Source organism: Amblyomma maculatum, chromosome 11 (genome assembly GCF_055883805.1).
Source record: "Amblyomma maculatum isolate TAMU_Amacu chromosome 11, ASM5588380v1, whole genome shotgun sequence".
Lineage (NCBI taxonomy): Eukaryota > Metazoa > Arthropoda > Arachnida > Ixodida > Ixodidae > Amblyomma > Amblyomma maculatum.
Window position 1 is genome coordinate 32324485 of NC_139354.1, and position 26255 is coordinate 32350739.

General features: G+C 44.7%; 1 protein-coding gene across 1 annotated transcript; it reads right to left on the reverse strand.

The window, feature by feature from the left end:
- Positions 1–3620: 3620 nt before the first annotated feature.
- Positions 3621–26207, reverse strand: LOC146173424 (deformed epidermal autoregulatory factor 1 homolog). The gene is made up of 9 exons (XM_084583333.1): positions 25545–26207; positions 23986–24136; positions 22758–22963; positions 18591–18729; positions 13716–13802; positions 11982–12079; positions 9631–9762; positions 8385–8555; positions 3621–5268 (listed from the first exon to the last, which is right to left on the reverse strand). Exons 1-9 carry the CDS (start codon positions 25806–25808, stop codon positions 5122–5124), a joined length of 1395 nt encoding a protein of 464 aa, XP_084439459.1. The 5' UTR covers positions 25809–26207; the 3' UTR covers positions 3621–5121.
- Between the last annotated feature and the right edge of the window lie 48 nt (positions 26208–26255).

A 26255-nucleotide genomic window follows, 5' to 3' on the forward strand; every position in this document is an offset into this window, starting at 1 on the left:
ATATTTGTTTCACTGCACCACAATGCACTCTCAATGCAATTTTTTATTTTTATTTTTGTATTTCACTTGCAAAGAAACGCGGCTGCTGCGTCCGAGATCGAACACTCAACCTTGAAACTGGCAGCCAAGGCCGCTGACCTACCATGGCAAGTAAATTACTGATTATGGCTGCAGAAAAAGAAGAGATATCCTGACTTCAATACAGTGATGGCTTTTCCCATAACTCTTTGGTTTATTCCGCAGAAAAAGCTGCTATCATACCGATGCCTAAAGAAATATTTAGTACAGCATACACCATGTTTCAGTTGTGACCATTGTGTGTTTGAGCAATATTTCAAAATTCAATTCAATTTAAGCAAACCTTTACACATTGCTGGAAGCCGCAGAGGATTAGGAGTGGAGAACAATGGTATCAATAGTGGCCAGCTATTGCTGCCTTGTGCTCGAAGTGCAACAAAGTGTCCGGAGTTTTGTTGCTACCCATGAAGCCGAATCCAATCGTCATATTTCAGTATCCATGCTTTGAGATTACGGAACTGTCCTGGTCACTACAGATATTAGTGAAGTACAAAAACTATGTTCACATCAAGAAGCCACACACTTGCACGCACACCACGCTCACAACCAATTTATTGAACAAAGGCATGCCAAATGAAAGATCTGCACTGCATAGTTGTGGGCAGACTAAACATGACAAAATGCACATGGACAAATGCCAAAGAACATACTAGGCCAAATACACACCACAAAACCTTTCGTGATGGAGAAAATGCCTGAAGTATCAAGGCAACACAAGCTAAAGCTCCTTTTACTTCATTACCTGGTGGCAATTCTGGTGGCCCAAGACAAAAATTGACCAGATTACAATGGTCGGCAATGAAAGATTTTAAGGGCAGCCATTCAGGTATTTGAACCGTAGGCACATGGGACACTCCCTGCCAAATGGCAGCAGCGTGTCTCCGCCCAGCTGTAGCGTTTTGTAGCTGCCAGTGCAGAGAGAGCAGTATAGATGCTGCCATTCCCACCATACTCTCCCGCTTGGCACTCTCTCATGCCTCAGCCATAGCCTCCTCTTCCAAGTGAATGAGGAGCACAGCAGAGGATGAAAGCGAACCCGGAGCACAGCGGAGGATGAAAGTATGGTGACAGCAGAGAATGCAAGGTAAAAAGCGAAAGAGGACAAAAACAAGGAAGCGATAGCATCACAAGGTTGCACGCGCTTGAGTGCGAAAGCAACTTTCCATAAATTGCATCTGTGCCCTGCTTTCCTCCTGAACAGAGCTTCACAGGGATTGCTGTACATGGCATTCAGCTAAATTATTTCGTCGGCAGTGTCCTCAACTTTTCCTGTGTCACAGATGAGTGATTGCCTACCCCATACCTCATGGCTTCCCAAATGCTGTCAGCAGAAGGCATTTGTTACAACTTGCTCAGGACACTAATACGAGTGCAGCCATACTGAATGCAACAAACATCCTGCATCCCTATCAGAAGCTATTCCATACCACTTTAGCTATCACTGAGGTTTGAATTATCACGGAGGTAATGAGGCTAGTATTTAAAAAGCTCACCGGGCAAATTTCATTGAATGTTACCGCAGAAGAAGAATCGAGAAAACTGAAATTACGTCTCTAAGACAGCATGCAAAATCTCACATGGACAACTGCAGTTTCTTACAAAGACATGCATTTTTATCAGGCTATTAACACTCCTGGAGTAGTCTTTTCATTTGAGCAAACGAATGGCAGTTTTATTATTATTTTTTTTACAAAAGCACTAAAACCCTGTTCATGATATGCTGTGAAAACTTCCAATGGTCGAAAGAAATGAAGAATTCAATGATTATTTTGCGAAATGGAGTAACATAATTTGATTTCAAGCATTCCACGTGTGGCACCTCCTCATTTTTAGACTTGGCCAGTAAGATTCATGCTCTTTTGGTGCAAGAGAGAAAACACTTTGGCAAAATATTTCTAGCAGAAAAAGCTTTCGATCGCTACACCTCGTGACAAAACACATTTTTTGTAAAATAAAAACAGCATGACAAGGCTAGATGACACATCTTCCATGAAGCACGCAGAAAATTGCATACATGGTAATAGGTGATGGACGAGGACCATGATTTTCTTTGCCTAAGTCAATTGTAAACAACATGAACAAGCGCACCTTCTCACACTGAAAATACAGCTGGATGACAAAATACAAGTAGGAAAAAATAAAAAAAAAATGAATGGGCTAACTGTACAGAAAAATCAGTCCTCAATTATCAGAACAGTACTAATAATAATTGAAATTCAGAAGAGAAATGCCTACATTACAAAACTTAGAAGGATGATTTCCTTATCCCCTCCCTTCTCCCCACAAGAAAAAGGTTACAAATAAAACTGCCACAATTAGGGTACAGTTTTCCTTTCGAGAAATCTGTCTCCTGTTCATGGTGAGCTTCCTGTCGTAAAATATGCTTTACGGCAAAATGACATCAAATTATGCTCTACACTGCAGTACATGGAGAAAATGCAATGCTGGCATTTCAATGCTAATGATGTGTGATTTCGTTACGAAAACGTGACAATCTGGCAAACGAGAGCCTGGTCCTAATGTACCATCTTTGCCAAAAGTGACCAGGCTGCTGCGAAGGCTGGCGGAGCAAGTGCGCGGCCGTGTGGCGGCGTTGCGCTCCCTGTGGCTTATCGGTGCTCGTCAGCTCTGAGGGTACAACAGCTGACGTAACTTCGCACCCTCACTCTCGCTCGTTGGATGATAAAAACTAGGCGCGTATGATGTGCGGGCTGCGGTTTCACGTGAGCGAAGCTTGGTTATGCCCAGCGAGGGCGCTCAGTATAGCGACGGGGCTATTCGCTCTTCTCGGCAACTGCCCTGAAGCAGATGTCGCGTTTCTCGCTATATAATTATACGTGCTTGTGTTCTGCAATCCGCTACTGAAACACACCAGCAGAATTGCGCTTTCCTGCGTGTTTGATGCGCCTGTACATAAAGAATGATAACGCACCTTGAAATTTCAACATGCTTTCTCCGAGGTACCTTGCGTACTGCAATTTTACGGAACGTAACTCCGGTACAAAGTTAAGGGAAAGCTTGTGAACTCTTCCAAGCCACCTTATCTCTCTTTTAGGCTTGCAAAATTGTGCTAGTCCCTTGGGGAGGCTGTATATAAATAAGATAAATGTTTGATTCTAACAAATTCTTGCATTTGCTTGTAAGTAAGTTTTGGTATAGGTAACAAACGATAAAGAAAGCTTCCTCACGCTTAGCCATTATATTCACATGACTGCTTTCTCGTTCGCGGAACCCTTATTTCAGATCAGCATTGTCTGGCAAATCTAGCACATATTCGTCCTAGAAACGAACAAGAGCTCATCGTGTCTACTATCACCTGCTTTTCTGTTTTCCGCAGTTGCCGAGAAGAGATAATAGCCCCGTCGCTATACTGAGCGCCCTCGCTGGGCACAACCAGGCTTCGCACGCGTGAAACCGCAGCCCACACATCATACGCGCCTAGTTTTTATCATCCAACGGGCGAGAGTGAGGGTACGAAGTTACGTCAGCTGTTGTGCCCTCGGAGCTGACGAGCACCGATAAGCCACAGCGAGCGCAACGCCGCCACACGGCCGCGCGCTTGCTCCGGCAGCCTTCGAAGCAGCCTGGTTACTTTTGGCAAAGACGGTACATGATGGATGCATGTAACAATAAAAGCTTCAACTATCCACAAGCCTAAAATTGATGAAATACGTTAATGATCTTGTATAAAATGGAAGAAAGATCGCACCAACAAACACATATGAGAGCTATGGAAGAGGGCTGTAATTACCATCGCCTGCCAAGAGTATTGCCAAATTTACCAGGGCATAACTTGGACATCAACAAATTGTCACTTACAGCTGGTATATTACAATGATTGTGTTTTGATTCCATCCCACGTTCATTTTTCATTACTGGCTAAAGCAATAAAGCAATAACGAGGACGAAACAGATCACGACATCACACGAAAAAAAGAAAAGAACGAAATTGAAACATAATCATTGCATGAACCAGTCGGAGCTATGGCACATGATTTTAATAATTATGCCTGTAATTTTAAGACTTTTTCTTGTTCAGCGCTACATATGGTTTATTACCTGAGGGCACTTCAAAATCTTAAAATCTGTGCATATAATTGCCACCACTTTTTTTTTCCCTAGTGCACGCAGATGTCAGGGAGAAACCATACGCGGCTAAAACAAAGTTGAGCAGAACGACTAGCTGCCTTTCTTTTCTGCTTCTAAGAAAAAACATGGAGCTTGTACTACTAAATTACTAGTTTATTAAGATAACCTAAGTCTTGGCAACAAACACAACAGAGAGACTGAGAAATAATTACGAGGGACTTTAGTGACTAAAGTAGTGAAAGTGTGGGATTACAGATGGCAGGAACGCTAGACAAGATGAGACTTCAACTGAGAAGTCTCATCTTGTCTAGCGTTCCTGCCATCTGTAATCCCACACTTGAACGCGTGCCAAGGAACGCCACGCGACAGCCACCGCAAAAGCGGGGCACACTTTGTCCACAACAGTCTGAGCCATTAAAGGCTTTTGCCTTAATAAACAAATCCACAAGACACAATGGTCTCTTCTGCGAGATATATGATCAACACAACACGGGCATAGAGAATTGACAGGTTTACAGACTGAAGTATGCTACTCTGAGTGCTAGGGTCAATTTTCTGTGCCCGTTTGCTTTTGATAAAAACCTAGTGCCGCGCGAAATAGTACTTAGTTATACAATCGTACCACCTACCCTCTTCCATAAGTGTTTTTCTGGTGATCGGAGTTGCGCCCAAAGGCAGAATGTCTAAAGTCTCTTGTATTAACTCTTGGTACACCAGCCTTGCCGTGAACAGCACAGCGGAAGCTGGTCGGTATTGAATGCTTGCCCGAGCACTTTGAAAACACTGCTTGTACTTCGCAGTCACTTCTGTTCCAAGCACAGCAAACACCATTTTTTTTTCCTCAAGCACCAACTCACTGCAGTCGTCTCTGTGACACTGAGGGGCCAGTCCAATTTTCACCGGTCACCCCGCTTTTTGTCCGAGCCATGGCGCGGGCGCTCGGCCGGCAGGCCGTCACTTGTCTCCCTCGGGTTCCTCTTCGCAGCAGCTCTCTTGGTGAGTGCCCCAATCCTTGCGCTGGCAGAACGCACCGCAGTAGCTGACGCGGCGACATCTCGTGCACTCTAGCAAGGCTTCCCGGTCGCAGTTGGCACACCTCGGCTGAAAGAAGGAGGAAAAGAAGAAGACTTGAGAGATGTGGCCTCTGCTGCAAAGGCTCTTTGCTGTCCAAAGCTACTTTCACCCTGCACATAAATTAGTGATTATATAGTAGTTCTGAACCGTGTGAGAGTGCAGCTGCCAAAGTCGGGGGCGTGGCAGCAAACTTGTAAAGGTGAGCTAAAAGATGCGCACAGAGCTGAGCACACACTAGAGTTCCAAAGTGTACTATGCATGGTTTTCTTCAAACATTTACTTCAAAACCGGATTTTCATGGTTAAGTGAATGCCTTATCCCTGTAGCCATTGCTGCCTTGAATCGCTGCGGTGGATCAGTGGTCAGGATGCTCAACTGTCGAGCTGGGAGACTTGGGTTCAATTCCGGCTATGGAAGCTGCATTTTGATGGAAACAAAACACGAGGTGCCCGTGTACTGTGCGACCTCTGTGCATGTCAAAGAACCCTGGATGGTTGAAATTAATCTAGAGCCCTCCACTACAGTAGCCCCTTATTTGCCTTGTGCACAGTCTACAGAGGCACCACTAAAAGTCACCCAGCGGCCATTTTCCAAAGTCCTCCCGAGATACTAGTTACCGCTGCTCATCAATCCCTGCAAGTATTGGCGACATTAGCAGTGACGAATTCTGTGTTTTCTTTTTCAGCCCACGTCGTTTTTTTTCTATGGTGTCCCGAAGCATAAAATACATTGTGCCAGCATTGCTCTCTCATATATATTGCCTCATTGGCCAAATTCATGAATTTAACGCGATTTCGTGGAGGGTCCCATGCTGCAGAAAATCCAGTGGCGGCAGCAGCGTTGTTTGCCGTGAGCAAAAATTTCCGACGGAACATAAAGTTCAGGAACACGTCAAAATGTTTGGACTGACGTTAAATTTCTCAAAGAAGTTAAGAAGTTTCTGTAACCAAAAAAAGTAATTAAGCAGAAATGGTAATTGAATTCATCTTGAGTGGAGGTGGAAGTTGAACCTGGGACTGTTGGGTTGCGAGACAGACACGCTGGATATAGGCCACAATAGCTTGCTGGTTAAAGCTGAATAAAGGTAGACCCTATGAATGCTCAAAGCAAACGTGTAACGCAATCATGTTCTGCTCTGAAAGGTAAAGCAAGCTTAAATTATGCATCCCCATGTTTAAAACATGTAATTATCCGCGACGATGGATTAGACCGCCACGATGACGTTTTTCAAATCGTGTACAGCCATAAATGGTAGAAACGTGAAACAAACGGTTACAATCTTCGACAAATTATATGCTCTGTAAAGTTTAAGTGCTTAGGTACAAGACTAAAACAAGATATGACTGTCAATAAGCAGACTTCGTATAAGCTCCGCAGAACAGTGTTTCATTCGTTAAATATCGTACTTCATGCTCATCGTATCCATCTTTACTTTGCACTCAAGACCTATGAAATGACGAAAAGTTATGCACCACAAAATATGCAGCACTGCATTAAACTACTAAACTATTACAGGATTACGCAGTAACCAACATATTTTTTGTTGCCTGTACCTAAACACGAATAGTAGCGAGCGTCAAAAAATTCACGATAATGCGCCAATATTGTTTCAAATACTTCCATGTCAGAATATAAGACAGGAATAACAAGCAAATTGTTGATGCGAAATGAGTTCAAACAGTGCGATCTCGGTCATAACTGCTTGCCTAGCTGGGACAATCTCTAGAAAGTTTTTTTAGCGTTCGAAAGTTCACCCAAGACACACTATTGCTCGAGATGCCCCGAGGTTTTTGTCGCAGTGCACTGGCAGCGTATGTTGTTTATACAGCGATGCAAATGCCACGGGAAAACGAATTCATGATGCGACCAGCGCATAGGAACACACGACTAGCAGATGACGTGGCCGGCTCCACTCCCGAATGTGCTTATCAACTCCAACGCCGTTGGATGTCGTTTGGATGCCACCTATAGCCCGAGTCACTCTGGTACACTAGACACCACAAACCAACCAGCATCCTTACATATGCTGCTTTGACCACTGACCACTGACCACACGCTGACCACACGCTGACCACACTGACCACACGCAGCCGCACCAGACACTCTTTTTAGCTCTACAAGTAAACAGCGTGCTACGACTGCTGTGTTATCGATGCAGTTAAACCTGATTATAACGAAATTGTAAAATGTCTGCAATTTTTCATCACATCCAGGCTTTCATTATATGCAGTTTTCGCGTGAAGACTCAAAAAGACAATGCTGAAGGAAAACAAGATTAAGAATTGATTATAAGAAAAACCACTTCGAAAGTGGTTAGTGTAAATCAGAATTATTCGAGGTTATAGAAGCGTGAAATGTTTCTCCATCGCGCTGAGGGCACGGCGCGACTGAGGCAGCAGTCTCTGCCATGGTTCGTGCGACACATTGTGGGGAAAGGGGCGGAGGAGGAATCAGTGGGGGAGAGCGTGTGCGTTTGCGCCGCCACCAAGCGAAGAGGTGCCTGCGTCTTCAAGCATGGACCCGCTCATCCGTCACCGTTGTGACTGTTGCATTTCCCCAGGAAACTGACCTTGCCTCGTGTCACTGGCACGCTCCACTGTTCCCGCTTCCAACGCGCGCGATCCCGCGAGCAACCGCATGGCAGTAGTAGACGCACACTGCTCGCCCCGCGCCTTTTTCTTTGTTCTGTTATTTTTAGCTGCTTTTAAGCATGAACCATTGTAATGCCACATTCAAAAAGTGAAAGCAGCAGAGACTGATGTGTTTGCCACATAGATGTGCCGTCGGCGCTGAAACGTGACACTTTGTATCAACAGCAGTTGCTCGTTGCTATTGTAGACATTCCTCTCACATTAATTCGTGTTTTATCGTCTTAAAACTTGCAGGGTTCTGCCAAATTTCCTGTAATTCAGCACTAGCTAAAAGATAGTCGGCGTCACGAGTTCGTTGAATCAAGTTCAACCGCTGCGACATGTTCGTTACATGGAGTTTTCAAATCACGCACTTCAATGGCGGCGGTGTTGTGGAATAGAGAAACTTCGTATATTGAGGAATTCACTACACGGAGGCTCATTACATAGAGGTTTAACTGTATACTATGCAATGAACAGCTGGCGTGGCAATCACAAGAAGGTGTCGCATACCTTCGATCCAAGGGTCTTGTCGATGGACACCCTGGCGCCTTGTGCATCCGCAGCATTTGCTTGTGGCAGCTGCGTGTTCTCTTGGGTGGACGAGGCTTCCTTATCACTGCGGGCTTCCATCATGTTTCTCGACAAGCTCATCTGTGCCTCGACCCAAGCGCTATTCAAGGCCTGCGTCGACAAAAATATTCGGCCCCGATTGTGATACATGCGCACGTCATTGGATAGAATGCTACAGGCGGCATGCCCTTTCTTTCCATCTTTCCCAATGATTAAAATTCGTCTGAAGAAAATCAAATTATAACAGTATTATAATTTTAATATTAATAATTATTAACGATAATATAAATTTTATTAATAATTGTATTCGTATTGTAATAAAAGACCTTGTGCAGGATGTTACGGCGCGAACAATGAGTAGGACGTCCGGCGATCAGTTGTAGCTCGTTCAAGCATAAGCATGAGCGTTGGAGCGAGCGTTCTACGGCTGTCATCGCCATCTTCCTTAAGCGTCAGGCACTGAAGATTCCGGAGCCTTTCCTAGTATAGTATAATTATTATCTTATTATAATTATTAATCTAATAGTCAGCACGACAATGTAAAAAACAAAACAAAATGTTCCCCTATGGTTTCAGTGATGGGTTTCTTTTATGTGCGCATCACAACGAGCCACCACTCTTTTAAAACCTTTGTTCGTTGAAAGACTGCCGAACGATCTGTCCTTGTCATCACAGTGGCTTCCAGCCACCTTCTGCCATGCATGCACATTAGTTGTAGCTCGCGAGGTCGCTTTTGCAGGCTAGTTGGTCCATTACTGGACTTGGTTTTTAGCACAGAGAGATGGCGCGGCGAGGAACTTCACTTCTTTTGTGCGCTGTCGGTCTGCGGTAAAAAAAACGAATCTATTAGTTGTAGTATTTATTACTTGCTTGAAGCCCCGCCGGGGTGGTGCAGTGGTAAGACGCCCGACTACTGTGCCGGAGTACCCGGGTTCGAACCCGACCTCGGTGGCTGCGTTTCGGTGGCTGCGTTTTGATGGAGGCGAAACGGAGTGGCGTCCGTGTGCTGTGCGATGTCAGTGCACGTTAAAGAACTCCAGGTGGTCAAAATTTCCGGAGTCCTCCACTACGGCGTCTCTCATAGCCTTAGTCGCTTTGGGAAGTTAAACTCCACAAACCAACCAAACCAACCCTTTAGGCACTGCAGAAGAAAAAAACAAACAAACAAATGCCTAGTGGTACCCACCTCCTTCTTCTCATTCTCCAGCTGCGACCGAAGTTGTTGCAGAGCTGCCTCCCTCGATGCTGTGCTCTGTGCTTTAACCATGTCCACTTGCTTCTGAAGCTCTTGCACCTGCTTCACCAGGTTTTTCACCATCTGTAAGACCGTCTGCTGTTCAGTGAACTGTGCCAGGTGTTTCTTACGCTCTGGGTGGGCGTGTTGTTGTACAATTTTCATGCAAACATTTTCTTTCTTTCTTTTTTTATAGGCAAATTTCTGCCTCGAACACTTCCTCACAGTGTGTTTTCCAAAAACTGGACTAAAGGCTGTGAGATCGTACTCGATGTCGGTCCAGGCTCCTAACAAGTTGGCTTTCTAACAGGTAGAGCTATCGTATCATTTTTTCACAGATTGCAAAAGCACAAGAAATACAGTAAAACCCGGATATATCGAACCCGGATATATCGAATTTTGGTTATATCAAACTCACGGAATATCCCCTTGAAAATCCCATGTAACAGTATAGGAAAGCCGAGTCATATATCAAACTCAATTTCACCGGTCGTTCGATATATCGAACTCTGCACCACGCATTGGAAAGTGTGCCTTTCCCAAAGACGATCGCATCACCCTCGGCCGTTTGCCACGTGACGTTTTCAAGTCACACGCGGAAGGAATGAGGGGGGACAATTCGGCTAGGTCAGTGCCGCGCCCATTCCCCAAAGGCACGTGCCTCTGCGGTTGTTATCATTTCCCGCGCGCCAGCACGTGACGTTTGCAAGATGTGCGTCAATGAACCAGAGAGAACCGGTGGGAACGCGATGGGAAAAACGCGATAAAGCGAAGCGCAAGGGTGTGCCCATTCTTTTGCCTAGCTATCTCTCTCCTTCCTTTTTCCCGGCCTTCGTTCGCAGTAGTAGAGTGTACTAAAGACCCTTCTAGTACACTCTAGCAGTAGCATGCGTTACGCATGCGCCAAGCCAGCTCAGCCCGTTTTCAAACAGAGCGTCGGACGCTTTCTCCAGCATGTATTGCGAACCCTCTGCGCGCGGCGGCTGACTTGGCTATGGCGCCTGCAAAAGTTAGAAAACGGCAGATCTTTTTTTTTTTTTTTTTTTTTTTTGCGAGATCGTCTATTTTTATCGTTGCGCTGTACGCGCAGCGTAGCTAGCGTAAGATAAGGCGTTACGAAGCTGCATTTTTTTTTTTTTTTTGCGAGAGTAGTTTATCCTTGCACGTATGAATCAACGAGAGCACGCGGTCAATTGCAATCATGACACTGGCTTTTAGCATTTTTCTCTTCAAACAGCATCTGCAGCAACTGTATCACGCTTTTCAATGGTTTTGTGGCAGTAGACTACGCCCGCCTCAGGCGCAGGCACGGCGTGATAAATCGAACCAGGCTTGTGCAATGAAGCCATCACGGGCAGTCTGCCAAGTTCGCTCTCCGCCGCCGCAGGAGCTATCAAAAGATAAACACGCAGCGACGTTATCATCGCTGCGCAGCATCTTGGCACGCTGCCAAGAAATGAGCTGTGGATGAGACGACCGAATGTGAGTGTGACAAGCAAGCGAAAACGCTGGTGATTTCCGCTGCCACGACACAGAAACCTTGTTTTGAGCTGCCAGGGACGCAGTTCCAACAAGTTGGAAATTTTTTGCTCTGTCGCTCCCGCTCGTCGCTGAGATCGCTTGCATGTAAGCGAGCTGGCCTTAACGCTTTTTTTTTTTCCCCAAATTCTCGAGTGCAAAAACGGAGGGTGGGTTCGTTATGAGAGTGAGTTGATTACGCGGCAAATACGGTATCATTTTTTCGCAACGTAAGTGCCGTCCCGAGCCGATTTCTGTATATCGAATTACCGATATATCGAACTATTTTGCGATCGCCTTCGAGTTCGATATATCCTGGTTCGACTGTATTAACACGTGAAACCACAGCAGTTATAGGAACTACAGTGAAAAGCACGAACAACAAACAAGTTAACAGTCAAATGTCGAAAAACAATACAAGACATTAAAGCACATTACACACATCCCATACGCAAATGTGACAAAAGCAATTCAATTTAAACATTGGATTTGCCAAATGAATCAATGAATGCTTCTTCCAATAGATTTAACAAAATATGGATGGTATATGATAAGGACTGCATAAAATAGTTGGCTCGTGGTGCGAGCATATTTCATGTTCTAATATGAGGTACCACCCATATCGAGATAATGAGAATTGGTTTCATTAAAACTTCATGTCTTGGGACACGGCTTTCACAGAATTATTTACGGGACTATGTCGTCGGCATGTGAGTGAGAACCCGCTTGCGGCGCTTCTGCAGACACTTATTATGATGACATGCAGCCGAACAAGAACCTCGCACCTCTTCCAGCTGCCACCAGTGTCGCTGCTCAGTCAAGTCCGACGCTGAGGGCGCCAGGCGTGGAGTTGCAACTGCTGTCGTCTCGACAACGTTGCTGCCTGTAATGGAAGCATTTGTTTGTCATACTTTCACACAGGCGTCGACTGCCACAGCAAACTCTTGCAGGGCATCACAGTAAATGTAAATGTATATTGGTTTACAGGAACGGAAAGGCGCAGTAGTATTTGTCACATTTCTCAGCGGACACTTGAACCTCGCCTGAGGGAAGGGAGGAAGGTGGGAGTGAAAGAAGAAAGAGGTACCGTAGTGGAGGGCTGTGTGGTAATTTCAACCACCTGGGGATCTTTAATGTGCACTGACATTGCACTGCAAGCTGATGATTTTGCATTTCGCCTCTGTCAAAACATGGCCGCCAGGGTCGGGTTCGAACCTGGGCACTCTGGTTCAGCAGCCAAGCATCTTTAACCACCGAGGCACTGCGGCGAGGCACCACAGTGCAAAAGCTGAAAGACCGCCTAAGCAATTCTGATCAGCGTGATCGCGTTCCTCGTCACAGGCTTCTAATCAAATTAAAACATTTACACATTCACCTAAATGTGGTTGCCCTAATAACAGCGTTCTTCCGTATGTGAATGTGCACGCACTATTCTAGCGGTTTATATTGTATATGACATGCATCACTTTATCACAACGGTTTCTCTTGTCAGCTAGGCAAGTAAAAAGAGGCTTGTGGAAGACAGAAGCTATCTGGCTCTGCTAAACTAACGACGAACAGCTATTTGTTGGCCTCGATGGGACCCACATGGAAAATTGTTCTATGTGGATCAACCTTAAGGAAGCGCTGTAAGCTTTTGTCTCATTCTTCTCTAATATGTGACCCGAACTCGCAGCAAGGTGATGCTTAGAACAAAAAATTTTCTGAGGTCACTGCAGAATCTGCACTGGAGAAATGCGTAAGCCTGAGTGTTGCTGTGTTGTCTGCCAGCGGGATTCAACGAGTAACAGATACTGAGCCTTTCCCTTCCTGTAAACCAATTATAAAAACCTTGGTGAACTTTGGATGCGTTCAACGGAATGGTGATTGTGTTCGATAAGGGGCCCGCGATGTACCGTGTGCACCAGCAATTCTCAGGCTTTCGTATTTCTGCACTGCAGATTCTACAGTGCTCTCGGAATTTTTCAGACTGCAGTCGGCTGATTACCTCTCTTTACACACTTTCTAACCATTCCCACTCATTTGTGGATGCAAATGACACCCTTTCCCGCTCATTCACGTTCAAACATTTCAAATTTCCTGCCACCGGAAGTTAGGCCTACGTCAGAGTAAGTCTAGTACCGCTTGACCCTCTTTGGAAGTCGACATTACCCCTCTCGGCTATTTCGTCATCTGATTAACTTCATTGGCTCTAATTATTTATTTAGTTAACCCACATCAACCATTTTGTCACTTGCACACTTTTCCTTGACACTCTATCCGATGATACTATTCTTTTTCCGATATACCAACTAGTTCTTCTTTTACAGCTCCGAGAACATCATGCCCACGCGAGATCCGCCTACACAGCCACCACAATGCTTACGCATTAAAGCAAGAAATTCAAATCAATTTTGCAGCAGACAACGCATTCTGTCATGCGAACGCACAGGTTGGCAAGAGTGAACACGGGTTAAAAAAAATGGCGAGAAAACGCAGATAAAAAAGAAAGAAAAGAAAAAAAAGGTCAGACGACTCACTTGTGACGACTCCGCTATCCACAAGGCTGCCAACAAGCACCCGTGCAGTTGTGTCGGACACAAGCGTTGGTGCCAGGGTGACCACAACTGGATACAAGAGAGAGATAAAGAAATGAAAGCAATCACAAGGTGCCCGAGCTCCACTCCTGTGCTCGACTCTGGTGATAAGTATAAATGAGAAGAAGCCAAGCCACCAGAATTTGCGGATGGACACAGTACTAAAAATTGAGTAGGCAGCCTGTTTACGCTAGCCACAAAAACACACTGCGCAGCTAACAGTGGCACGGTCTTGCCATTTGGCCGGCCAAAAACCAAGCCCGTGTTATCAAAGTGCTATGGTTCTCAAATGTTCGGGCCAAAATGAATGCATTAAGTATTGTTGACATGACAGAAAAAAAAAAGTAACATTTTTGTCCTTTTCACAGGCAAACCATGGAATATTTCGCATCATTAGACTGTCTTGTCTCCAACTGTTTCTCTTGTGAATTTTTTTCCACTCCTGTGAAAACCTTGTTAAATGAAAAAAAAAAAGGAAAACAAAATAACTATGACATTAAGCCCACATATAACAACCTCCTCTATTGTTCCTGAATTGCTAATGTAAAACCGTACTCAAAAAAAAAAAAAAAAATGTGTGTGTTTGTCTTTTTCTTAACCCTTTGACTGTTTTTGCCGTACGGGTACTGCGGCCGCATTCCGTCCCATGGTGTTTTTGCCGTACGAATACTGCGCTTAGTGCTAGTGAGTAAAAAAATTTGACACTGGGGGTGAATTTTTTCTCTCGGAATGTTCGATAGTCAAAGGGTTAAGCCTTTGTCATTTCTTGAGTGCTATACCGTAACAATATGCAACTAAGCAAAATTTTATTACTTAATTCTCAAATATTAGACATATTAAATGGCTGCATTTCAACTAAACAGAAAGAAAGAAGAAAAAGAAAAACTGTACACAATGTAAATGGTTCAGCAGAAGAGGATTAAATATACCTTCTACAGCCCAATAATACAGAAACTGTACAACAGATAGTATTGGCCTCGAGATCGAGCAGAGTCGCCACCTTGCGGCTCAGCGGCGAAACCTACTCAGTGTGGATGCGTTTTCGCGTCGCGTGCCAGCCCGCAGTGGTTTACGCACACGCATGCGGCGTGTACAGGAGTTTTTTTGTTTGTTTCGCAGTTCCTGTGAGCTTTTGCTTACCTATATGCCTCTTGCAAAATAAATATGAACAGTCTATAACCACACGCTTCAATAAAAAAATATATACTTGTCCGTATCGATAAGGACATCATCCATCGCGGTCTTCGGCCTTTGAGATCCTTTGACATGCAATGTCTCAAACGAAGTGGTACTGTCATTACCGCCGTGTCAAAGCAAGAAAGGTCGTTGTGGTCAATAAATGTTAATGCAAACGCTCAGAAATCGCATATTCCCGTTTCTGTTTGGAATACCGCAGCTACTAAAACATATGCCACCGCAGACTGCTTCATATAGTAGAATGCAGTTTGAACAGACCATTCTATGCCTACTATGCCGTCTGTATGCACGATAGAGTTGTGTGAGTATGTTTTTTTTTCTTTTTGCTTTTAAACCTCTGTCGCGGTGTCTCAATGGTAAGGGCGCTCGACTGCTGATTTCGAGAACGGGGGATTCAATCACAACCGTTTTGATAGGCGTTCCCCTGCTGTGGGATTTGACTGCGCAATAAACAATCTCACGTGGTAAATGTGGTGTTAATAAAAAAAAAAAAAAAACACCAAAACCAGCCTCTGCAACCATCCGTCATAGCCGATGATGCTTTCATGCGTTAAACCCGGGCCAATATGCATTTCTTTCGTTTCTTTTTTTTCTTTTTGTTGAAGGCTTCAGTGCATCCGTAAAAGTTTTAGTGAGCACATTTTGCTTTAGAGAAATGCTCGAATGTTTGGTAAACATATTCCCTGCACCTAATCATTATCCTAAATATTACATAATACACCTAGATCAATGTACTTTACTGGTAGCCTATTATAATCATTATAATCCCTTTTCGTCCAAGTGTTGTCTTCCGACAAAACTCGTCATTTCTGACAAGGGGAGTAAAACAACTTCATGCGGGCTTAAATATCACTGTTTAATTCGAGGATAAATACATTTTTATAGTCGTATGATAAGATGGCCTCCATTTATTTCGGAATAGTTTTATATCCGGCATCTGTTTTGGAAGCAACCCTAATATTTTACTTCGCATAAGACTTAGTCACTGCTAAATGTTTTGGAAGCAACCCTAATATTTTACTTCGCATTAGACTTAGTCACTGCTAAATAATTAGTGATAAAGAAATTTTCAGCCTGTAAAATTGCTTCCCAGAACATGACAGTGCCCATGCGCAGTTTATAACGATGTCTTCGCAGCGAGTAATTCGTAGCTTGCACTTTAACGTTACTGAAAATTAATCGCTGATTCTGTCAAGTGTGTAAAAGTTCTCTCACATGGTGAAATTTATTCGCATTGCAAAACAAAATAATTACACTACTAATTTACCGTTATAAATAACATCACACACATCAGAAATCCCTTATACTTTCCTCGGTTTCAGGAAATCATTTACAGTTAGTGGCGCATGCATCAATACACTATCACATTCTATGACTGTGGCTGCAAAAAGCATCTCAGCAAATTCAATCCACTCAGCGCTGTACACGTGAACAATCAGCTTTCCAGTGCGGCGAGGTCTCCTGTATAGTGTCGGCGTGATCTCATTTTTGGGGAATACTTGTGCGTGGTTGTCTGGGCCAGAGTTGATGTGAACTCAGTCTAAAGCAACTCGCCATGCAGTGCGCTGCCAATGCTACATTTAACCTGCTTAATCCTCGAGTCAAGTACGATATAATGAACCAGGCTTTCTCGATTCAATCTAAATTACTGCAGGTCAGAGCACGAACCTTGTATCTGCGTGGGCTTGACACTAAATTCGCCGGTCTCACTCGCATGAGACAAGCGCAAACTGTTTAAAAGTCGATAAGAAAAACAAAGCTGTCATTAGGCAGGCCCAAGCATTAGGCGCGTGAGCGCGGTACAGCGCAAGAAACGTGCAAAGTAAATCTAGAAGACTGGTGGTTGCGTGCTTTGTTTTCCTAAAATCCGCTCTTCTTCTTTTGCATTGGCGAAATCCTTGGATTTCTTTCTGCAATATTGCAGAAATACTGCACAAGACACATTTTCCTCGCCAACAAACCCGCCGTAAACTCGGAAGCAGACCTACGCAGCGTGCGTTTCTGCGAGTGCCGCCAGCTGCCGATCCACACTACCAGAGTGACGGTGGCGCCACCTCTAGGTCGATCTCGCGGCGAATACTAGTATGAACAAAGGGGCTACATTTCCAATTGTTACGACCATCGTTACCTTCTCACTTGTTTTCCACAGCGCTGTCTATTTATTAATACAAGTTCTTGCATGAAACTCAATGATGCCACTGCTGGTCAGGAGTTGCACAGTTTTATCAAGCGCATCGAAACTCATGTGTAAGCTAAATATGACGGTAGCATGATGCAACTGAAGCTGCATAGCACATGCAGCTAGAGATGGCCACAATTTTCAGAGGTCTGTAGAAATTTTGTTTTAATTTTATTTATTTGTTTTTGTCTGCTTTTCTTTGTAGAAAAGTGACTGATGCAACTTCAGCAAATGCCTGCCTCTTCTATTGTTTGGGGAAGTGAGAATGAATTTCACTCTTTGTAATAAATAAACTGACCACATACTTTCTACTCCAGGCAGAAGCTGGCCATGACAGTGCGCGTACCCATTACACTACTGCAACAGCCCACTCCTAAACTGCTCTAATGAAATGCCTTCATCCCAACGTGGACTGAAAACCAAGTGTACAAGTCCTCCTTTGCAATTTGTCCAATCTCAGCCAAAAGATGCCTGTCTGTATTAATCCTTGAACACATTTCGACAAGTAGACAGGCTTTAAACCACATGGCTCCCAGAGATGATCTAGAATGTATATATTTGTTTCATTTAGCCCAAAGGACACAACAACAGCCCCCGGGAGTCCTGCCAAGCTGATTCATGAAGCATTTTGTTGAGTAATCCATGAACTACATCAATGAGATTCCTTTGTGCTATGGCAAATCGTACACTGGCCAGACTAGGCACTGAGTTAATAACTAACTTAGGAAGCATGCATAAAATTTAGATGTAAATCGTGTTTCTGCAACACAAGAATTCTTCTAGGCAGGCACAAGCAAAGGACAACTTGCAGCCATTTAGTATAAATAAAAAAAATGCGGAATAAGATCGCGTGAGTGATCTCGCATAAATTATTCTATAAGACATAGAGATTAAATTCTTTCGCGGCCTGTCTGATAACTTTCTGCTTGCAGGAGACTGAACGCCTTGCATGGTTTCGTCCGCGCAAGACTGATATGTGCTGTGCGCTTCAACTTTCAATCAACTAGCTAAGAGCACCACCCACGATCGCCTTCTTTCTGCTGCTCTCCTGTTCTTTGCGCTAAGTGAGATGAACATGATGTCAAGACTACCGACTAGCCCAGCAGTTAACTCTTCTGATCTACAATTTAGCCCAGAGTAAAGCTTCCTCAGAGCTGCTGCAGAGTGGGAAGACACAGAAGGACCTCCAGAACAAAAACGGCAAGAGTCTGAAGCTAACCATGAAGCAGTTTGCAGCAATGTCGTTCGCAATAAATGTGCTTTCACTATTTCATCCCTGCATCATGACAATTTCTGTGTCTGCCAGGGACTAACTGTCAGAAGTGCACTTTTCTTCAGCGAAGTCTGGTTTGGTTTGGTTTTAACATCCCAAAGCGGCTCCTCAGCACTCTGAATGCCCTGGCAAGCGTGAAACACCACATCACAGACGCGGGAACCCTTACAGTCATTGGCCTTGGGTGGAGCCGGCTTTGGAGCCAGCGGGGGCAGTTTTTCGGGCGGCTCGTCGGATGACCTCCCGGCTGTGAGAGCTTCTTCTTTCCTCTTTCGCTTGTAAGGGGTGTAGAGGCGGACTGGACCACTCTGCAAATAATTGAGCATAATACAAAGCGATAATTTATATTTTTCACTTAGCTTAGTGAACCCAATGACCACAAAAGCTAGATTAAAGAAAAAGTTCTGGCCTCTTGGAATATGGCACAAATCAAGACACAAACTGTAAACTGGGAATTAAAAATCCCCAGGTGGTCGAAATTACTCCGGAGCCTTCCACTATGACACTTCTCTCTCTTTCACTCCCACCTTCCTCCCTTCCCTTACGGCGCGGTTCAGGTGTCCACAGAAACATGTGTGACAGATAGAGCACCTTCCCTTCCTCTGAACCAATTATTATTATTAATTACGTTTTGACACAATGAAAAAAATGCACGGCTAATGGGAGACATTTCAGATTGATTTTGTGATTCTTTATTGTTTGCTGACAGCTGTTATGTTTGGGTCGCGTGCGCCTGAGTAGCGTACCGCTGCCACCAGTTATTACGTTTGTGGCTCGCGTGCTCAGCCCACCGCTGACGCCTGTTGTTACATGCGGCGCGCGGCCCCTCGGTAGCATTGGCCTGGCGGTCCGCCATCCACGGTCCCAGCAAAGACGAGGCGTCTTCTAACGAAACAACCTTTACTACAACATCAAGAAGAAACGGGCAGAGAAGCTGACCCGGAGAGAATACAGACACGTTCACACAGCTGGTGTCTAGCGTCGTCTCTACGGCGCGCCAAAGTAGTCTATTTCAGCGGAGTCGGCCGCTGCTTTTTATAGGTTTTCCAGTTCACAGGGAAAGGGAAAACCCTCACAGGAAATGGAGAGCCTGACAAGTCTGGGCAAGATGGGATGACTCAATCGCAGGTGGTCCGAACGCATCTCCTCCACCTCCTGCAGATGGGCGAGGGCGGCGCACTCTCTCACGAGCTCCAGGCTTGGCCGGCGTTTGCACACACATGCACACACACACATTTGGCGCGTGGCAGGATCACGCTGAGACTTGTCTGCGGGAGGAAGCGTTGCGTGGCCGATGAACGGCGCCGAAATGGCCGATCCGCTCGCGGTTCTGCCTGTTGCTATGCGGTGGCCGCGTCAGCTGTCCCACTTATCGGTGGAGAAACGTAACACAGCGCATAGCACATGTTGCCCGCTGTGTAGCCAAGCAACATAACCACTAAGCCACAACTAGTGGGTCTACATTATGTGATGGAATAAAATACAAGGGTGGCACATTTTACACGCTGAGTTTGCAAAGTGCCGACCAGAGCCATTCTCCCATAATTTAACAGTATTGCTTGTGACTGACTATTCAAACTAATGTCTTACATAGAATTATAGCTCAACGTGGCACTGCGAAGGTCACATAAACGGTACATAGGCACATGTGGCTTTATGTGATGCAGTGTGGGATAGCTTACTTCAAAACCCCCCTAAAACTGAATGGCAAAATTAGTACACTAAAGTCATTTTAAACTGAAGTGTAATGAAAACCAGGAATTTAAAATATAGTGGAAGCTCTCTGCTGCAAAAATCTTTACTATATCGGTGTCTATACTATGTCAGAGTATATTCATAGAGGTGGCCTTTTTGAGCATTTGAATCAAATTTAAAAGGTTTGCGTGGAGTCTATAATTGACTAATAATTTTTAAAAGTGCTCCTGGTGACCACTCACAACTAAGGCAACACATCCCCACGCGCAAATCTGTCCGATGATGTCATCGAGACTTGCTAGGTGCACTCGTTCATTTGAAGCTCCCAAATGACGCGGACGAGATGTGGCGCGTTGGGTTGTTCTCTTCATTTTTATTCTTGCGCGTTGGCACGTGCCGAGCTGAGGGGGGAGAGGAGGAGCATCATTCTTTTTCGCCGATATGATAGGCGCTAATGAAGCTAGCTTCCAAATTTTTGCGTTGAGGAGAGGACTGGTAATAGCTTGGGCTTGTCTTCTTGGCTTAGTAAACAGTTTTTCCTGGGCCCTTTAATATGCTGCCTGGTAGATAATTGGCTACTTATTAAACACTGTTGGTTTATGAAGACACAGTCAGAAAAGTCTTCTATACCATTCTAATTGCTACTTTGAATGGCACTTTCTTCGTTAGCACATTTACAATTTTCTTTATGCCTCGTTGAAGACTGGATGCTGAAGTAATGAGAGCTTTAATGAGGGTTTGAATGCAGGCTCAACGCTAAAGCTTCGTGTGATGCAACCTAAGTGTATAAATGACACTCAAAAATACATGCGACACTGCTGGTAAACTATTTCCGCGCAAGAAAAAATGGCATAGCCTTGTTACAGAGAAGCACTGTGTTTTTGTATTACTTATCTGCCCGAAGTCTTCCCAAATAAGGAAGTTATTTCTAGATAAAGGCAATATATGAAAAAAAAAAAAACGTAAATAACTTTGAAACTAAGGAAACATGGGAGTCATTAAGAGAAGGAAGCAAGTGACTCTTTCACGTAGGAGAAAACTGAATAAAAGAAAAAAAGAAACAAAAGAAATCAGCTTGCTACCATTGAGAAATGCAACTCCTCCCCTCCCCCCATAGCTACATGAGGTGGTTGTGATTAATCCTAAGGGGACACTGTGTAAAAACACCTATTATGACATTCTAACTGCATGCTACTGGTATCTGCAGGTACTGATTACCACAGGCCAACTTCAAAGTGTACCGGTTTCCTTTTAGATCGGAGTATGAATAATAAAGACATCACTTTGGCCGAAAAAAAACCTTTTATGAGCTAGAAAAGGCCAGAAAATAAATATTTGCCGCCATCCCCAATTGTTTTTGTGAGTAAACTGCAGTGTATCAACACTTTTTTTTTTTTGCAATGCAAATCCAGAGGCTATGTTACACACAGACATCATAACAGTGATCCACGCAGTCCTATTTGGTGTAGATGCCGCGTATCTGACTTGAATGGCTGAAACAACTTCTGAATACAATTTTCTCAGCAACAAATGCATTAAAAGCTACCGAATTAACACTTACCATAAAAAATACTGGACGAAGATATCTGTTAAGAACGCAGGGTAGGCGCCTACACTTTCCATGCATTCTAAGACGTGTTTAGGACCCATTTTCCTCAGAAACAAAACCACCCAGCTCATTCAGGTCTGTTTTATTTTATTCCCCCCATTCCATTTTCTTTTACCTGAACTAGAATGTTAATTTCGAATTGAATGTTTACGATTTCACGATTTTTTTTCCCCAGAAGCGTCATTTTTTTCACCTGCATTTGTAGAATAAAACTCTTCGATAAGGAGACCTACTGCGTGGATAAAATTCCCAGTTTTGCTCCTCCCGTCATAATTTATAGCGTAAATGTGACAGAGCGTAAACTCCGAAGGAAGCAGAAATGCCTGCTAGCCACTTTGTTGCAGAAATTTGGCTCTTCTGGCTCTACTACATCCAGAAGATTTTGGCATTTCTGATTAGCAGAAAACAAAACAAAACGAAAACTTAATTTTCTGTCACCACTCCAGCCTAGCCTCTATTCTAAAGAGACTGGAACTTCCACCAAGCAATGCCCTGTCCAGAAATAATCTGCGTGAGTTTCAAGATCAGTGCCTCTCGTGCTGCATCATTCCTCTCTTTGTCCCCATCTGTTAACGCTGTGGATCCAAAAAACTGAACATTAATTGTGTCAGCAGCAAGCAGGTAGGGCTGACCAGTAACAGCACAAGAGCAATGGCACAACACGAAGATCGAAGCGTAACAGTTTTCGCAACATTCTCTAATGATGCCTGCCATTTTGCATCAAGTCTGACCGAGACACCGTTGAGCACCTGCTCCTTTTTGATCCCAGCGTGGAAGAACAGAGAGAACGAAGAATTGACCAAGATGGGTGCGAGCACCTGGTCCCTTTTAATCCCAGTGTTGAAGAACCGAGAGAACAAGGGACAAACATTTTCTGCCGATGCCTGCCATGAAGTCTGACTGAGATGCCGTTGAGTACCTGCTCTTTTTTGATCAAAGCGCCGAAGAAAAGAGAGAACGAGGGAGTGACCAAGATGGCTGCGGGTGCCCAATCGCTTTTAATTTGAGTCAAAGACGAGGGACAGAACTCACCACCACCAGGTCGTCACAGCAGGCGGCGCAGGTGCAGGACGTAGCGTGGGGCATCAGGATGCCATCTTCGATGAGGCAGAGCAAGGTGCGGCCCGCATAGCGGATGCTCCGCTTCCAGTCCTTACTGTTGGCCCGTCCACACAGGGCCTCAAACTCGGACGGCGTGTACCAACGAGTGCCAGACTTGATGCACCGCCCCCGACCCCCTGGTCACAAAAAACATTCACTGGTCACTACGAACTCTAAAACAGGCCTTTTCTTTAATTTTGTATCCGTCATGTAGTGACATCAACGCACATAGCAGCTTCATCAAACAACCAACTTACATTGCTAGCAAAGTATTTCTGATGCTACGGGAGCTATGGGAGTTTACGCTTTCTGTATATGCCCAGCATACAGGAACAATAAACAAACTCCTGAGAACCAACTTGCTTTGGCTTGGCCAAGTGACAACAGGAGGCAATACAAAAAGAGGCAATTCAGCTCTGTAATAATGATGTTTAACCAATACTGCAGTCACAAACAATTTTGCATATTTCAGCTACTGTATACAAGGTACGTGAAATGTGAGTGCCAAAAATGCCGTGAATAGTGCTGGCAGTTCGTGCATTCTCGCTCTTGGCCTTTTTTTTGGCAGCAAAAGAACCACATCGTAGAAGATGTGCTAAAGGAACTCTAGGTTGGTGAAGAAGTTTCTGCGCTGCCTCAAACGTACATACACGTTTGCAGAAAAATATTAAAAACAGGACAAAGTAAGCCCAATGAAGCTCTCTGCACCAAGCAATGAACAAATTTCTCTACCAACATGATCTTACACCAACTATACTTGGGGACAGCTTTCAGTCGCAATTAAGCCAGGGCTGGATAGTGGAGCTTTCTACACCAAGTATAGTTCAGGCATCTCTGGCATTAGTTACGGCTTCAGTTTCATTTCTACCCTGATGCTGAACAATAGTTTTCGAGCCCCCAACTACACAGAAGGGTGTTCCTTTATGGCACTGAAGGCCTATGTGTAAGTAAATTTGCAGCTAATCAACAGTCTATAAGATGTGATAGTGTGATTCATACAGACAAGGAGGCGTTGTTCATGTACGCCTTGTGAGACAGTCGACAGGTTGCTCAGCCATCAGCATGCTCACAGCTTGTAATACTCATGCTGTACTCGTTAGGACATATTACAGGATGGCAACATACCAATTATCAACGTAGGCAAATGAAAGCTGCTAACCTGAGCCAAACTTGTTCTTGTGGAGGTAGCCACACACATTTCTGCATCGTACCAGCAGTTCAGGCTCGTGGACAGATTCATCCCAGTTGTACTTGTACTTCTGCCCCGTTCCAGACCCATCATCACCAGGCGACTGGGCTGCTAGTGATGCCTGCAGAGATAAAGTTACAAGGCACAATTTATTTTAGTGCGCAGTAAATTCGGCGCAAGCAATGAGCGTCACACACGCCACTGTGTCTGAAGGACAGGAAAAAAACGCTAGCCACAAAAACTGTTTCTTTACTGTTCAACAAAAGTAGGCTTAGCCGTTCTAGAAAACAGTCTATCGGTTTGTAGCTACATAAGAGTTATGCAGATCTCAAAAGTACTCTGAATTTATTTGGCATGGAATAAATTTGTCAACACCAGTTCTTGAGGTGCCGGAACCACTCACTTTTAAAACAAACCTGAACCACCTTGCCCATCTTTGAATTATGAATATGTAAGCCTCCAGCATGTACTCTCTAAGAATAAAAGTTCTTCCTTTCTCTTGGAATCTTTTCTTGGTTCTTGAGCTGCGGTAGTCCATCGAAGGCATTGCTATCTTGCTCAAATGCTCAGTCGACTCCCTTACATAACCATACAAGAGTAGGTGTTAAGAGATAGTACTAGTGAGCAAACCTGCAATGGAAGAGGCCAAACCACGCGTTCCTTGAACACCTGGCAGTGCAACAGGCTAATGAAGAGGAGGGCAGAAAGAAGAAAACAAGCAATGGATGGGTGCTGTCTATTCCGTTTGCTCACAAGAAGGAAACGCTGTTATTAAAAACGAGATCTGTTGTGTGAATGAAACCAAGCAGAGGGTGACCATCAGGTCGTCACAGCTACACAACACGACCAATTGCGTCTGAGACAGTTGGTACATTGCCCATTAGTTGAGGAAAGCAATGGAGATAATGACACAGAGCACTGTTGACGATACCTGTACTGAAAGAGATTTCTCAGATATGGTATGTGTGCTAACTGTTTATAAGTTAAGTCAGCATTATACATCTCTCGAGCCCATAAGTCTTCAACACTATGTGATACTATGTCTTTCAGTAGAATGGCAAACTGAGTGAGTTAGTTTCTGCGCTGCTCGTTACGCTAGATGCTATGCAGTTCAATGAGAGGGCCACATAGCCACCAGGTGGTTGTTAATTAAGCCTGTTACCCCTGCAAAGGGGCTGGCCACTACTTTTTTTTTTACTCCACAGCGACGAAAGGCAGTTGTAAAGGGCATAGCCATCATCACCGCCACATCAGTGCAGAGCGAGTTCACAGGCTTTGAACTTAATTAGGGGCCTGTTGTATATCACAGTTACAGTGTGCAGGTCAAGGTACAGACCCATAAATATTTCCAGGAAGTAGTAACACGAAAAACTCTCAATCACGATAGAAACATGTCCAGTTTCTGCAAATGTCCACTTGAATTGTTTTCTTTGGGGAAGCAAAGCAGTAATCTCCCCCGATTTCAAAAGATTACGTGCGACTGCTCTTAGTGAAATTGGCTGCCCGGTAGAGCGACGAATATCACTCGCCTGAGCTGTCTTGAACACATCGAGCGCACTCTGATCGTGAATAACAATATGCGTGGCTTTGATGCCGGCTTGTTGCAGCTGCTCCGACGTGATGATGCCCTGTGAAGTGGCCAGAAGCACGTTCGGAAGGTGGTCCGTAACACTGACGCTCACTGTCTGAGGCTCGCTGCCGGAGAAAGCGGCTTCGTCGGCGCTCGGCGGGTCCTCCGAGAAACCCATGATCACAGGCGTCTCAGACGTTTCGCCCGATTCCATCATCACCATTTTCCGATCGACGGCACTTTGCGCCGCGCGGACAGTTCACCGACTGAAAATCAAGCCCGTAGTCGGCAGTGGGGTTTCATGGCCAACTTTAACAATACGGGTTCGTACTTGGTGCGCGAAAGATAGTTTGCAGCGCACACTTCGGGTCGCACAAACACAACCCCGATCGCCCCGCAACTACTGGCGCGAACTCGCGACTCGCGAGCACGACCTACTGCCTCGCGAGAATGGGCAAGGAGTGGGCAACAAACACACGAGTGGGCCACAAGGAGTGGGCAACGTCCGCTGTGGGTGCACTGCCTCAAGAAATCTCCATTTGTGAGCACAACTACTCTGTATAACATTATATTTCACGGCATCAATAATGAAAAATAAATGATTGGGACGCCTTGCAGCGCATTGCACCTTGCCTGCCTTGCCCTTCCGGGTTTTCTTGCCGCCCAAACC